General features: G+C 45.8%; 1 protein-coding gene across 3 annotated transcripts in view; it reads right to left on the bottom strand.

The window, feature by feature from the left end:
- SLC35F3 (solute carrier family 35 member F3) overlaps nucleotides 1–13,518 on the bottom strand; it is a 291,248-nt gene that overhangs the window by 12,885 nt on the left and 264,845 nt on the right. For all 3 annotated transcript variants that reach the window (XM_019746952.3, XM_019746951.3, XM_019746953.3), the window contains one exon: nucleotides 891–1,110. In XM_019746952.3, the coding sequence (XP_019602511.3) occupies nucleotides 891–1,110 (220 nt within the window). The remainder of the gene's footprint in view (nucleotides 1–890; nucleotides 1,111–13,518) is intronic.

The following is a 13,518-nucleotide window of genomic DNA, read 5'->3' as shown; positions in this document are numbered from 1 at the left end:
CTGGCCAGAGGACAGAAAGGACTGAGACTCGCTCTGACTACAAGAGAACTAGCCGTGTGGCGGAATCTTTTTGTCCTTGTTTGTGTCTAGGTGATGATGGGGCAGTAGCAGCTCCTGGCCACCAGAGGGAGACAAGCAGAAGCCACCAGGTTCTGCCAACACTAAATGTCCCCTGGTCCTTTTATTCAGGGCTAGACCCTCTACAGTTCAGCTGATATTTCAGGGTGAATTTATCATATTTCATACAACTGTGATGAAATCTGACTAGCTACATCTGACCCAATTTTAATGGAATTCACTAAGTCTTGGTTGTAATAAGAAAGAATTCAAGGGGGATAATTTCACTCCCCCTTTCTCTGGGCCATGAAGGAAGTGAAACCGTTCCTCCATAGTTTGGATTTAGCACAAGTGTACCTGTCCCACTTCATCTTTGTACACATGGTCCAGACACAGGCTGCCAGGACTGCACCTGTGGATGCAGGACGACCCTCTGGCTTTTGGATACAACCTACGCAGAGAGTGACAGTGTTCGCAGAGCTTCAGGCTGCGGGGCACAGCTGCTCATGAAAGAGGCATGAGCATGCAGAAAGGGGAGCACGTCACCGTCCCCTGACTGGGTCCCCGACTGGCACACACTTTAGGGAATGCTTGTTGACATGCTTGAAATGAAAGGTGCTTTAATGAATGCTTGTCTAGTATGGTTTGCAAGCAAGAAGGTTTGCAAGGCACACCAAGAACCGGGCCCTCTGCCGGGCTCCTTTTCTGCTGCAAATCAGAAGGAAAGTGGTCAGCAGTTTCGGCTTATGGTCCAGTGCATGGAGCTAAGCAAGCCAATGGGCAGGTTTTGGTTGACATGAGTGAGGGAGGAAGACAGATAATAAGGGACTTACCCTCACTCCCATGAACCTGTCCCTGAGAACGATCCATGAGAGCAAGAACACAAAAGCTTTGTTGCAGCAGAAGAGCACGGAGACGTCCGTAGTGTTTATTTTCTTTATTGCATGTAAGTACAGGTAGTTTGTGAGTGTCCAAAGAACACCAAAAGGGGCTGCCTTGGTAAAAAACACCTTCAAAGTCAAGCCATTGTCTCCAAAAAATCGACAGCATTCCCTAAAACAGGAAAAAACGCAGTGTTATTATATTCGTGGGTTGAGACAGACCATTTTTTTCCTACACCCACTTTTTTCAAAACAACTACAGGAAGGGGTGGGATTGTTTTATTTATCACTATTATTTGTAAACGTCTTTCTAGTAAAGCTCTTCAACCTATTGCTTTAGTCCACCGAAGAAAATGTTGCACAGTCATCTAATGTCCTGATTATCCCTTCTGCGCACGTCAGGTTTGGAAGTGATGGTTCCAGGCGCAGGTAACGCTGGGATTACCTGACCTGAAGAGAGCGCAGGGGACTGGCTGAGGCAGATGCTGCCACTTCCTTGGAAAAAGAAAGACGTCACGAGACACATTTTTTTGAGGGGGAGGGTGGATACTGGAAGAAAACTCATTGAAATATATATTTTAAAAATTTGCCCCAGACTGGATTGTCTTTATGATCAGGTGGGGCAGTCATTCCGTGGGTACATCAACACATGTTGGATACTGTACAAATTGGGTTAACTATCTCTACATTTTCTCCACGAGGCCATTTGTAGAGTTCATTTTTTTCTACCATGTGGAAGTTCACATCTCCACGCCGTCTAAGAGACTAGCAGAGGAAAGAGCAGATCCAAGAATTCAGCAACCTGGGAGTGGGATGAGGAAACACCATCCCACTAGGTTTCAATGCCATCCTAGATTCCAGGGGCAGGACCACTGATATTTCAAAAACCACTTACGGAAAATAACATCAACTCTCCACGCACAGAAGATGGTAGCAGAGCATGGGGAGAACTCTGAGAGGGGCTCGATCCCAGACAGCTGCCCGCTGCCTTGATTCATGGAGAGAAGACCATTGCTCTGCTGGGCCTGACAAGGCAGGCAAGGAGATGGCTGAGCGAGGACTCACCATTCTAACAGTCATCACCATCCAGGCTCACAGACAGGGCCCAATGCAGCTGACAGACCAGTGAGCGAGGACAGGAGTTGGCGAAAGAAAAGCTACACTAACTAGAACAAGTCAGGTATACTGGGCTGGGGGAACAGCTGGGGGAACAGCTGGGCCTGTGCCACTTAATATTAAAATGTAGCAGTCAAGGAGGAAAATTAAAAACAGGAGTCAGAGGGGATTTGCTGTGAGTTTTAATTTAATTTTGTTTGTTTTTACTATCATGCTAAGATGAAATCTGCCTTTGTTCATTACTCCACTACGGGATATCCATAGAACAAACAGAAAACTCATCACCTTCCACGGAACGCAGAATCTGTGTTGCTTGTAAATAAACCAGTACCAGGTAAAACATTTGAATTACTAAATTTACCATGAAACCAATTCAACGGAATTGATTCCAGTTTGGCTTTATACAGATGAAACTCTCCTCTAACTAATGGGTTGATATTTATGTTTGCCACATAATTTTCATACAATATTTCAGCTGCATTTTCTATGGGGTCTTCTCAAGCCCCAATTCACAGAACAGTTTTCTTTTCCCCAGGAACCATGACTGGGGACAGCTACCTTCCTGTTTGTGATTATGGTGGCTATAAAGTGATGCTGGTCCCTTGAGTATGATCAACAAGAAACACAAGTATTCTTTCCTGCCACTGATGTCAACCTATTTCAACTATACTTAGAGGTTACCCTTCCTAAGGGAACACAATGCAAGTAGGATTTCCAAGTTGCCTCTGATTCGCTATTATAAAAAAATTGTTCATGCTGTGATAGGGGCCATCCAAAGTAAATCAGGCCACTTACGTCCTCTCTGAGAACCTACAATGGATTCCTCCAAAGTGTGATGGTTCTAGATGTGGTGGGGAAAGGCTGGGGTACAGACATGTCTGGGTATTGATGGCCCAACTTGCTGACCGGAAATGGAGAGGGGTCTGGGAATCCATCCTGGAGACGGAACAGGCAAGCTTCTCGGGCCCAGTAGAGCTCTGTTGGTCCTCTGAGGACTCATGACCAGGAGGTTACAGCTCAGGTGGGTAGATTTTGCTTCTAATGAGTTCAAGATGATTGGCCCTTGGGCCAGTGAGCCTTGTTTGAAGACCAAAGACTGTGCACTAATCCATGGCAGCTGGCTTGCCCACATGTACCCTTGATGGCAAGGGGAACCCAACAGAGATGATGAATATAAATTCATTTCTGCCAGAGACCTCTTCTTGGTACACAGAGAAGAAGTAGAGTAGATGTGCTCTTGAATGATCTCCACTTAACCGACATGACAGTCTAATGCCCTTCATTGTTTGGCAGGCTAACAGCCAAGGCTCACACGCGACTCTCCAGCATGCCCAAGTCTTTTGGTTCCTACCAACTGAGTCACGTGTTGGCCAACATTTAGATGTATTTGTTTCCAATCCTACTTGTGCCAATGGCTCTGAGTAATTTCAATTGCATAATTCAATTGAATATTTCCTAAACCAATGAAATACGAGTGAGAAAAGAGAGTTGTTTTTCTATAAAATCTAATTGAGTGCTTCAAGGAAGATTCAGTAAAAGCAAGTCATTACAATATTGCTACTGAATTAGGTAAGAAAGAAAAAGAAACACTGAAAAGACAGGAAAAATGATAACAATCTGTAATCTCTACATTCATATTGACATATACCTTTCTTGGTATTCTTTAAAGAACCCCGACTGGGATAGCCTGGCTTGATGGCATTAGGATGGTTTGTCATTTAATTCTAATCAAGACATGTTTATCACTTGTTACATTCACAATTCTAAACAAGGCACTGCAACTGGTATAGAACAAATAAACAGTCTCTGCTCTTGAGAAGATTATGACACAACTGGGAAGACTGATTCCTCAATAGGAAGAAAGGCAAGTTTAAGTACAATCACATATTAGGCAGTATGGAGCATAATAGTGCTATAGAATTCCCATCTAGTGGAGAGAGTGGACTGATTGGAGAAGACCTAATAAAAAGTATGGATCTGAGTTGAACCTTGAAGGGGAGGTAAAATTTATAGAGTTGGGGGAGAACGATTACCCTTGGGGGGATAAGAGAAGCGACTGTATCTATGAAACAAGAACAGATGGTTATGAAAAAGAAAATAATCTTGGAAATTAAATATAGGATAGCCAAGTTAACAATTAAATAGAATAGTTGGACTATAAAGCCAAGATGAGAGAGAGAGAGAGAGAGAGAGAGAGAGAGAGAGAGAGAGAGAGAGAGAGAGAGAGAAGGAAAGACAAAATAAAAATGGAAGGTCAAGCCAGAAGGTCCAACGTTAAATTAAAAGAAACTCCAGAAAGAGAAAACAGAAAAAATGAAGTGGATTGAAGAAAGTTTCTTAGAACTACAGGCTATGAGTCTTCATAAGAAAAGGGCCCACCAAGCACTGAGCAAAATGATTGAAGAAAGAACCACAACAAGGCACACACTTGTGACATAAAGGGATAAAGATAAAACTTAAAGGCTCCCAAGAGAAATAAAACAAAATAGGCCAAGGGAGAGGAAATGATAATATCATCAGACGTCTCAACAACAAAAACGGAAGCTAGACGATAATAGCCTTAATATTTTTCAAGGAAAATATTTTTCAAGCCAGAATTCTATAGCCAGTCAGCCATCAATCAAATGTAAGGGTAGAAGAAAGACATTTTCAGTTATACAGCACTTGAAAAAATTGTCTCCATGTCACTGGACGTTGGGTTGCACCAAACAAGGGTCTGAGCCAAGGAAGACGACAACAGGAGGCAGGGCTCCAGCACCGGCAGGAGTGACAGCCAGGCCCAGCAGGACACGCTGCCAGGGGTGTCCGCAGGGAAGTCTGTGATTACGCAAGTGCTGGGCAAACACTGATCTGTTTTTGAGGTGGTGGCACATTAAGGAAGAAACAGCAATCATTAATGAAAATCAAGGTAAATGAGACAAAAGGGGCAAATATTGCTGGCAGGAGAAATGACAGGTTGTTCACAAAAGAAGACAGTTGGTGAGCAACATTTGTAAGCATAGAATAATGAAAACACTATTAACCAAAAATTGGGATAGCATTATATTAGAGGGAACAGAACCAGAGGAAGTGGGGACGGGTTGGGACAGACATCAGTGCATGTCTACATTTAAGAAGCACGGAGGGAAGAACTTAATTCAGGCCAACTGGCACACATACCAGAGGAACTATCCACAAGAATTGGGAGTGGCTGAGAGTGAGCAGGTGGGGAGCAGAAGTTGCTGTTTTTTATAATTTTATTTACTATTTTGATTTCCCAAAGTGCACACATGTATTAAATTGCTAAAAATAAAAATTACTTACAAACACATAAGAGAGAGGTCAAGTGGCTGTGGTTGAAGCTGAAACGCAAGTACTCTGAGACAGCTTTGTGGAGTGCAGTTGGAAAACCAGATATACAGATGTCTCAGAAGTTACAGGTAAGGATGCTGTAGCCCAGACAGATTAAACAACACCCTCACGTTCATTCAGATAGTGGTGGAGCCAGACCTACAGCCTGTGCTCACTTCTCAATGAACACGTCCAAAGATGCCTTTTCTTTTCAGAGTCCTTTCCATCACCATTTAAACATGTCTAAGCCTCACCAATCTTAAAACAACCCCCCACAAGAAATGCAAGCATCTTGTCAGCACTTTGCCCTCTCTTCCTCTCTTTCAGAGCCAATCTTTTTCAGAATAGCCATCTGCACTCATGTCCCCTGTGACTGCCTCTCTCGCTTTAATCCAGTGTCTGCTCCCACCACTCGCCCAAACCCCTAAAATGATTGCTCGTGACCTTGAGTTGCTAAAGTCAACAGACACTTTCCAGTGTTCATCTTGCTCTTGGAAGCCTCTGACATTGTTGAGGGTTCCTCCTTGAAACACCCTTCTTGGCCTCCAACTCAGCACGCTCCCCTCGGTTTCCTCCTACCTCTCCACACCCTGCCAAGACTTCCTTGGGATTTCCCCAGGGTTCTCTTCTAGTTCCTCCTCCTTTGACCCTGCAAGTAGTCCCTGAGCAATCTCATCTACCATCATGGTTCCAAAGCCCAGCTGATGACACTTCCTCCGTCTGATGCCATCTGTACCCCAGACATCCCGGACACCTCAAGTTCACCCTTCCCAAATGAACATGATGTCTTCCACCTCAAGCCTTAAAGATGATATGGTACCACAATTCGTATTTCTACCCAAGCTGGATAGTTGGGAATCATTCTTAACTTCCCCTTTTCCCTCTTCCAATCTAATTCATCACCAACACTTACACATTATTTCTCCTAAACATCTTATTCCCAGAGCCATTACCCTGGCCCATGCCTCTATCCGCCTCACTCGGACTCCTGCCACTGGACTCTGAGCTTCTCTCTTCACGTTGTGTCTTCCCCAATCCACTCCACACCCCACGCCACGGTCAGAGCGAGCCTCCTCTTTGCTCACCTCCGCTTGGGATAATGGCCAAGCTCCCCACAAGGCTTACAGGTCCGTCCTGACCTGGTCTTAGCCCGTCCTTCAGCTTTTCCCTCACCACTTCTCCAGCCTACTCTGCATTTAACCCTCCTTGAACTCGTTTCAGTCCCATGAAGTCAATGCCCGTTTCCCTCTGCTCTAGGTCGCAACGTATTCTCTATCCTCTTTCCTGAAACACTTCCTTTTTCCTTCTTTCTTTGGTTGGTTTCTTTCCATCCATTGGGCATCAGCTCAGATATCCCCTGGAGATATATATATTTTGTCTATGCAGAACTGGGCCTGGTGACATTCTGCATACATATATATCTGCACATATATTCTGCCTAGAATTGGGGCTGATGGATATACTGTGATAGCCTCAGCTAGTCCCTTATAATTGGATACTATATTACTCCCCTTTCTTCCTAGTATACTAAAAAAGTATATTCATGCATATAGTTTCCATAAATTTTAGAAGTTTTCCTAAAGAGTAATTGCATTCATAATAGAAAAATGTGGGGTTTAGAGATGACCCAGGTGTAGTTTATAGACTCCACTGCCGATTCACATGACTAGGGCACATCTGTCTAGTTAACTGTATTATAAAGAAAACAGGTCCCAGCCCCAGGCATGTACTTGGATGCTCACCTTACATGGCAGGGGCAGCTGCCAAGGGTTTAGCACCTATTGAAAGATTTTCCTGGAAGATGGGCGGCAAAATGGCCTCAAAGCACAGCTTGTTTATATAACCCATGTCACCGGACCATCTTCATTCAGAGCATCAACGAGCAGCTCGTGAGGTGGTTGTGAAAGGTACCAACTCCAGAGTTAGCAGGAAGGTTGGCCACTACGAACTTGAATTATTTTCAACTTTGAGATTCTGAGATTAGAAAATAAAACCTTTCTGACAGGCAAAAGTCACAGTGGCATCAGTGACAACTACTGGATAAATGTTTATAACCATTTTTTTTTTTTTTTGCATTTATTTAGAGCTTCAGGTTGACATAAGCAGCAGGAACCAGTTACCAAAGTTACGAATTAGGCTTTTATTTTGAAAATATTAAGACATCTTTTGGAAAGTGTTAAGTGAAATGGTTTTTCCATGAAAGCCACTACTGCTCATAAGAAAATGAAACTGTCTGCATTTCCCACAAGCATGTTTCAATTACACATCTGCCCTCCACAACAGACCCAGGCTGAGCCAAAGTATCCTTGCATATTAGAAACAAGTTGTCAAGACTAGCCTAAAAATAAAATAAAAAGATTAACTTTTGCAGCATAACTAGAAATACTGAGTCACTTTATTAGCTTGATTCCTACATCGTAGATTTTCTGAGCGACTAGTAGAGTGTGCTGGTAGGGAGTCCAGCAATTATCTGTATGTCAGATTGAAACTGCATCTATGTATGTATGTATGTATGTATGTATGTATGTATCTATCTATCTATCATCTATCTATCTATCTATCTATCTATCTATCTATCTATCTATCTATCTATCTATCTATCATCTAACTCTTGGTCAGTTCTGAAAACACATGCCCGAGACATTTAGAGGCAGAAAAAGAGAAGTCTTCCCGGATGTTAGTGGTGCTGTCCTTTCTGGAAAGGGATCTGAGAGAAATGGACGGCATTCACAGCATACAAAGAATTTTATTCCCTGAGATTCCCTTGTAGGAGCGAGGGAACACTTAAAAGGCAGATCACATCCATGTCCCACTAACTAGGAATTTCACAGCCTCCTCCACAGGAATCTGTTCTTTGTTTCACATTCAGCTGGTTATTTTGCAAGTACAATCAAGCAGTACAAGTATCTGAAAAGTGCAGACAGAGTACCCGCTCCCTGGGCGTGGTCTTGTCCACAGGGCCCTGTCTAAGTTGTTAGTTCCAATAAAGTGGTTCTGCGTTTCACACCCCAGGTGAGGATGGGAGCAGCAGAGATAAGGTGGGCAACAGCATCCATGTACCTGCGGAGACTAAAGGCCAACTGAAGCAGCCTGGCCACTTGGGAAGCATGGGCCCTCAGAGCTGCTGTGCGCTTCCTCCCAATGTGAAACAGCTTCTCGGTATCAGAAACCATTCTGCCTGTTCTAGAGAGTTCATTCAAACATCTGCCACGTGGAATAAAGCTGCTCTGAGGACCTTTGCGTCAGAGTCCACTTAACCCAGTGACACTAGACACGGAGTTTCTGTAGTGGGGATACTGCAGGACCATCAGTTGCAGGATGGGAATTCTCTCCTGTGCCGGGAGGAGGTAAAAGGAGAGGGTGGGTTCTAATGAGGGTCCTTAGTGCTGAAATGGAGCCGGTGGCTCAGGAAGTGTCAACTTGCAATGAAGCATAGTCCCTGTGAAGCAGAAGGACGCAGGGCCCAGCACTGTTCCACAGGCCCCAGAAAGTAACAGCTGCTGGGCTCTCCTTCTGCTTTGCCGCCTTTTTCACGGCTTCTGCATCAATAATGACTCGTTTTGCATTTCACTGAGCAGGCAAGAGTGGAAGCAGGAAGACCTGTTTACAACACACAGCCCAGCAGCATTTTTATTACAAAGGAGAAAGCATGAGACATCCTGTGCACCTTTCCTCGGCAATCTAAAAGTTGGTGGAGCCCAGACTTCGTAAGGATGGGAGGTGGGGGTGACCGGGAATTGGATGGTGCCCACCAGAGTCCCAGAATTGACCCCACAGACATTGCAGATGCTCATCTGCTGGGCATTCTCGCTTTCTCCCCAGTGGGTGGTCATTCTGGGGGGCTTTGGAGCAGAAAGGGGCATAGTTAGTTTACCACGAGGACGAATTTTCTAACAGTTGTTCAACAAGAGAAGAACCAGGAGAGCCAATGCTGGGCCCACTTTTGTTCTCCCAACACCACCTTTCAGGAACCTGGGATGCTATCAGGTGAAAGACAACTGGTAGTAATTCCAGAAATCTAATCCTGTAGGAAAGCCTTAAGACTTTGGGAGAGCAGCTCTTTGTCTCTGTCCCAGCCTGTCTCCCACCCTTGCAATGGAAAGTCTAAGGCTTGAGACTGAGGCCTGGGCTGATGGCCAGTGCGGTCTCTGCTTCTGTCACAGTGAAAGGCCGTGGCGTCTTTGTACAGGTCAGTGGCCAGAATGGCAATCTTCAAAGCCCAAGCTTTGCAAGGAGTAATGCAGTGTACAGTGAGATACTTCATATGGCTCTCTCATAGATCCAGCCCACAGACAGCCGAGAACAGTAAAATGGGGTGGTCAACGTATGCTGTGGGGACTCCAAAAGGCCGTCAGCCTGACTTTGTCATTCATGTTAATATCTGCTGTCCTAGATCTTTCTCAGAGAAGCATGAGCAATAGCTTGTTCTTGTTCACAGCCACCCCTCCATTGCCACCCCCTTCACAGAGCTTCCAGATGTCTGTCTCCTCCGGGGCTTCGTCTTTGACCTCCAGCCCCTCCCCCACCCCAACACCCTGCAGATCTGCCCCATAATAGCGTGCACCCAGCCCTCACATCTCCACAAAATTTCATAAATACTGTTTGAACCAATGTCTCTTCCAATAGACCACCCATCTCCTTCTGGAAGGAGGAGCCCATCCAAGTGTCTTAGTCACCTTTGCACCTGCCAGGACCTAGGACAGCACCCAACTCCACAGAGATGCTCCGTAAATAGTGGTGAATACGTGAACAAAACTCAGCTCTTGATATTTAGGCCAATGTCTGCCAACGTCCGCGTGTTTGTACGCCAAGAAGTTCAGCAAGTGGATCTCATGTCAAACTGGACGATCTATGTGGGTGGGGATGTTAGAGACCCAACTTCCTTACTTTAATGTAGCTCAGGCAGGCACAGAGGTGGCGAATTCTGCTGGCATGGCAGGGCTCAGTCTAGAACGAGGGGATCCGATTCCCTTCCCCAATATCCTCATTTATGTTAGTGAAACCCTAATGGCTGATGTGTCAGCTGGAGAGGAATATCTTCCCCACAGAGAGGTGGCTTCCCACCACCTCTGCTGGACAGGACAGAGTGAGAAAACAAAGCAGAGTCCGTTGCAATGGTTCCTCTGCCACTTCAGGCTCAGTGTCTGAGGGTAAGGGACTCTGCCTTCTGGGTTTTACAGGAATCGCATCTAGGTTTAGGGTACATTCCCTGCCACTAATTATGCAGGTGTGTGGGCAATGCTTGTGACTATTTTCAGGAGCTGTGTCAAAACTATTTAAAACTATGGGCATAAATTTGTCTTTGAAAATAAAAATTCAGGGAAGTTTTCTTAAAGGCTCTCCCTATGGCTTTCTCAGCAGTTTTCTGCTTTCCTAAACAGCCTTTCTCCAAACCAAAGAGATGTAAAGATTTGTGTAATTCAGCATCAAATAAACAGGCTGTGTTCCCTGGTCTTGAAGAGTGAAACAAAGATGCCACAAACTGAAAAAAATCAGGGTTGTTACTCAGGAGAACAAGTTCACAGAAGCAGAAATGAAATTGTGTTGTATCTTAAGGATAAAAACGCTTCCAGATAGGACCCATTCCACAGTGTGCCATCTTGGATAGAACTGATTTGTGTTAACTGTGAAACTTTTCAAGGCTGGTACCAGGAGACTGGGGTGTGGGTGTGTGCTCACTGATTTCCAAGGCAGTTTTCCTCTCTCTCTCTCTCTCTCTCTCTCTCTCTCTCTCTCTCTCTCTCTCTCTCTCTCTCTCTCCCCCCCTCCCCCGCAACTGCTTCCATCCAAATGAACAGCATAGATTTCTTCAGAGTTGGATGGATTTCTACGCCACAAACCAACAGCTATTTATAATTAATTAGACTGAACCTTAGAAATTGTCTGAATATGTACTGCTTGGCACTGTGCTGTTGTGTTGACTGGAGACAGGCATTGTCGCCCTTGAAGTCACTGGTGACTTCCTGAGATTCAAAGGTTCAAAAATGGCTAAAGGCTGTCCTTTCTTTGGGTATTTCTGCAGCTCAGAGAAAACCCTGGGACACACCTGTGTCCCTGCCCTCGCTTCCTCCCACCCGAGACTCAAGCCTGAGCCCACGGAGCTTCCGATGGGCCTTCCCATTTCCCATCTCACTGCAGTTCCTACTTGTGGTTCCTTTCTGTTCGCCCAAAGCCTGCAAACCCCCAGTTTCATATAACTCTGGTTGTGAGAGTTAGTCTACGTTTTCTAGGAAAGTAGAGTTTTCAAAGTGAAGTGACGCCCATCTGCCCAGGGTGGCAGAGGTGTCCGGAGGTAGATCTTGCTCAAGTGCCCTTTGGTAACCTGATAATAAGTATTTGAGGTCTTAAACCTAAAAATAAATTAGCTGTATGTCTCTAGGCCTCAGTTTTTCATCTGTGAAATGCAGGACCAGTTCAAATAACCTCCAAGGTCCCTTAACATCAATAATCTACGAATATGTGATTCATATCCTAATAGCTTAAAAATCTAAAGCTGGAAGTAAGTCCCTGGCAGAGGCTGGAGCCCAGGGAAGGAGTCACTGTTTGTGAGGCAGCAGGGGGATGGGTCAAGCCTGCACCTCTTCTTCCTCTCTTTCACAGGTGCCCCCCAGGCAGCAATGAACCTTTACTCTGAGCATACTAAAAGCCCAGTGTGAGCCCTGCATTGCAAATCTGCAGGGCCCTTTCTCACCTAAGGCAGGGCATTTGGAAATGTCACACACTGGTGTCAGGAGTCTAACGTCTATTCCAGCCTCTCAGAATGTTCCACGAAGTATCACAATTGTTTTCATCATTTCTTGCTAACAGTGCAGGAAGCAGATGACTTCAGGAGCCAAATCTTCCCAGACCGTGTTCTCTATGCCCAGAATCAAGGGCCCCCTGGTCTACAGAGGGCCCGGCTCAGAAGCCAGACTTCGAAGGGATTAACAGCCTCAACCATTGCAATGCTTGTCGTGGTTCGAAATGTGGTGAGTGCCCAAAACTGAGCACAAAAGCCAGACCTGGAGTAATGTTTACCGGATGAATGAACCTAGGCCTCACAAATCTCTGCCCACCTCATCCCGAGGCACAGGAACATAAGCTACCAGACCTGAAGCCAAGCCCAGGTGTGTGCAATCTGAGATTCCCGGGAGCCCAGCCAGCCGGCCTCACCCTCATCTCCCTCTACTTCATGTTGCTGTTCCTCTCATCCCAGCTCGAGCCTGTCCTCCTGCTCTGTGCTCCACCATCAAGACTTCCACCAGCTCTGGATGCCTTTAGCTTTTGCCTTAAAGTGCCTTTGGAAATTACTAGGTCCAACTGTAAGAAGACCCTGATTGTGGTGAACACAAATTACGGTGGCTTCTCCAGTTTCAAAAAGTCCCTCTAGTGGCCAGCTTTGTGCTACTCCCCACTCTGTTCTTCTGGGAAACGGCTCCTCCTCCGGGTGCTCCCCAACACCCCCCAGCTCTAGCCACGTGGTGTCGACCAGGGACCAGCAGCATCAGTGTTGCCGGGACCTTGTCAGAAAGGGACTCTCAGGTTCCACCTCAGACCTGCTTCTTGAGATGAGAAGCTGCATTTTAACAAGCGCCCTGGTGATCTGGGGGCCCGTTACCATCTGACAGGTGCTCCCCTAGCCTCCTGGACAGAATGGCAGGTGCTCTCTGTTGCCCTTCTGGCCACTGATTAGTGTGAGTGTGGGGGGAGGAACAGACAAGCGACCCAAGTGGGCTCTAGTCCCGCACCCCCAACAGTCATCGTCATCAGCGCTTGCCTTCTTCTGTGGTGAAGAGTCTGCTCTTCTTCAGGGGCACATCTGAAGTTTAAGGCCAAGACCTACCAATGTCCTATCCCCAACCCCAACCCAGTCTGCAGTGGGGTTGTACCCCAACCCAGGCCAGTGCATGGAGTGGCGGAGCTGACAGACCAAAGGAGGAAGGGAGAGGGAAAGGAGCAAGGTCCGTCCTACTAGCTCTCGACTTCTTGCTTCCAGTCTCCCAGGTTCTTGAATGTTCTGGTTCATTCCAACCAGATACTCAACTCCTCCATCAAGTCTCTGAGCCTTGACACTGTTCTTCCAGTAAATCTCATTTTTTCCCCCTAAAACTAATTTTGTTTTATTAATTTTTAACCCAAAGGGTGCTAACAAGTG

This window comes from Rhinolophus sinicus, chromosome 6 (genome assembly GCF_057876585.1).
Source record: "Rhinolophus sinicus isolate RSI-liver-muscle chromosome 6, RSI-T2T, whole genome shotgun sequence".
Lineage (NCBI taxonomy): Eukaryota > Metazoa > Chordata > Mammalia > Chiroptera > Rhinolophidae > Rhinolophus > Rhinolophus sinicus.
Note: the sequence above shows the minus strand (reverse complement) of the source record. Positions and strands in the feature narration are given on the sequence as shown.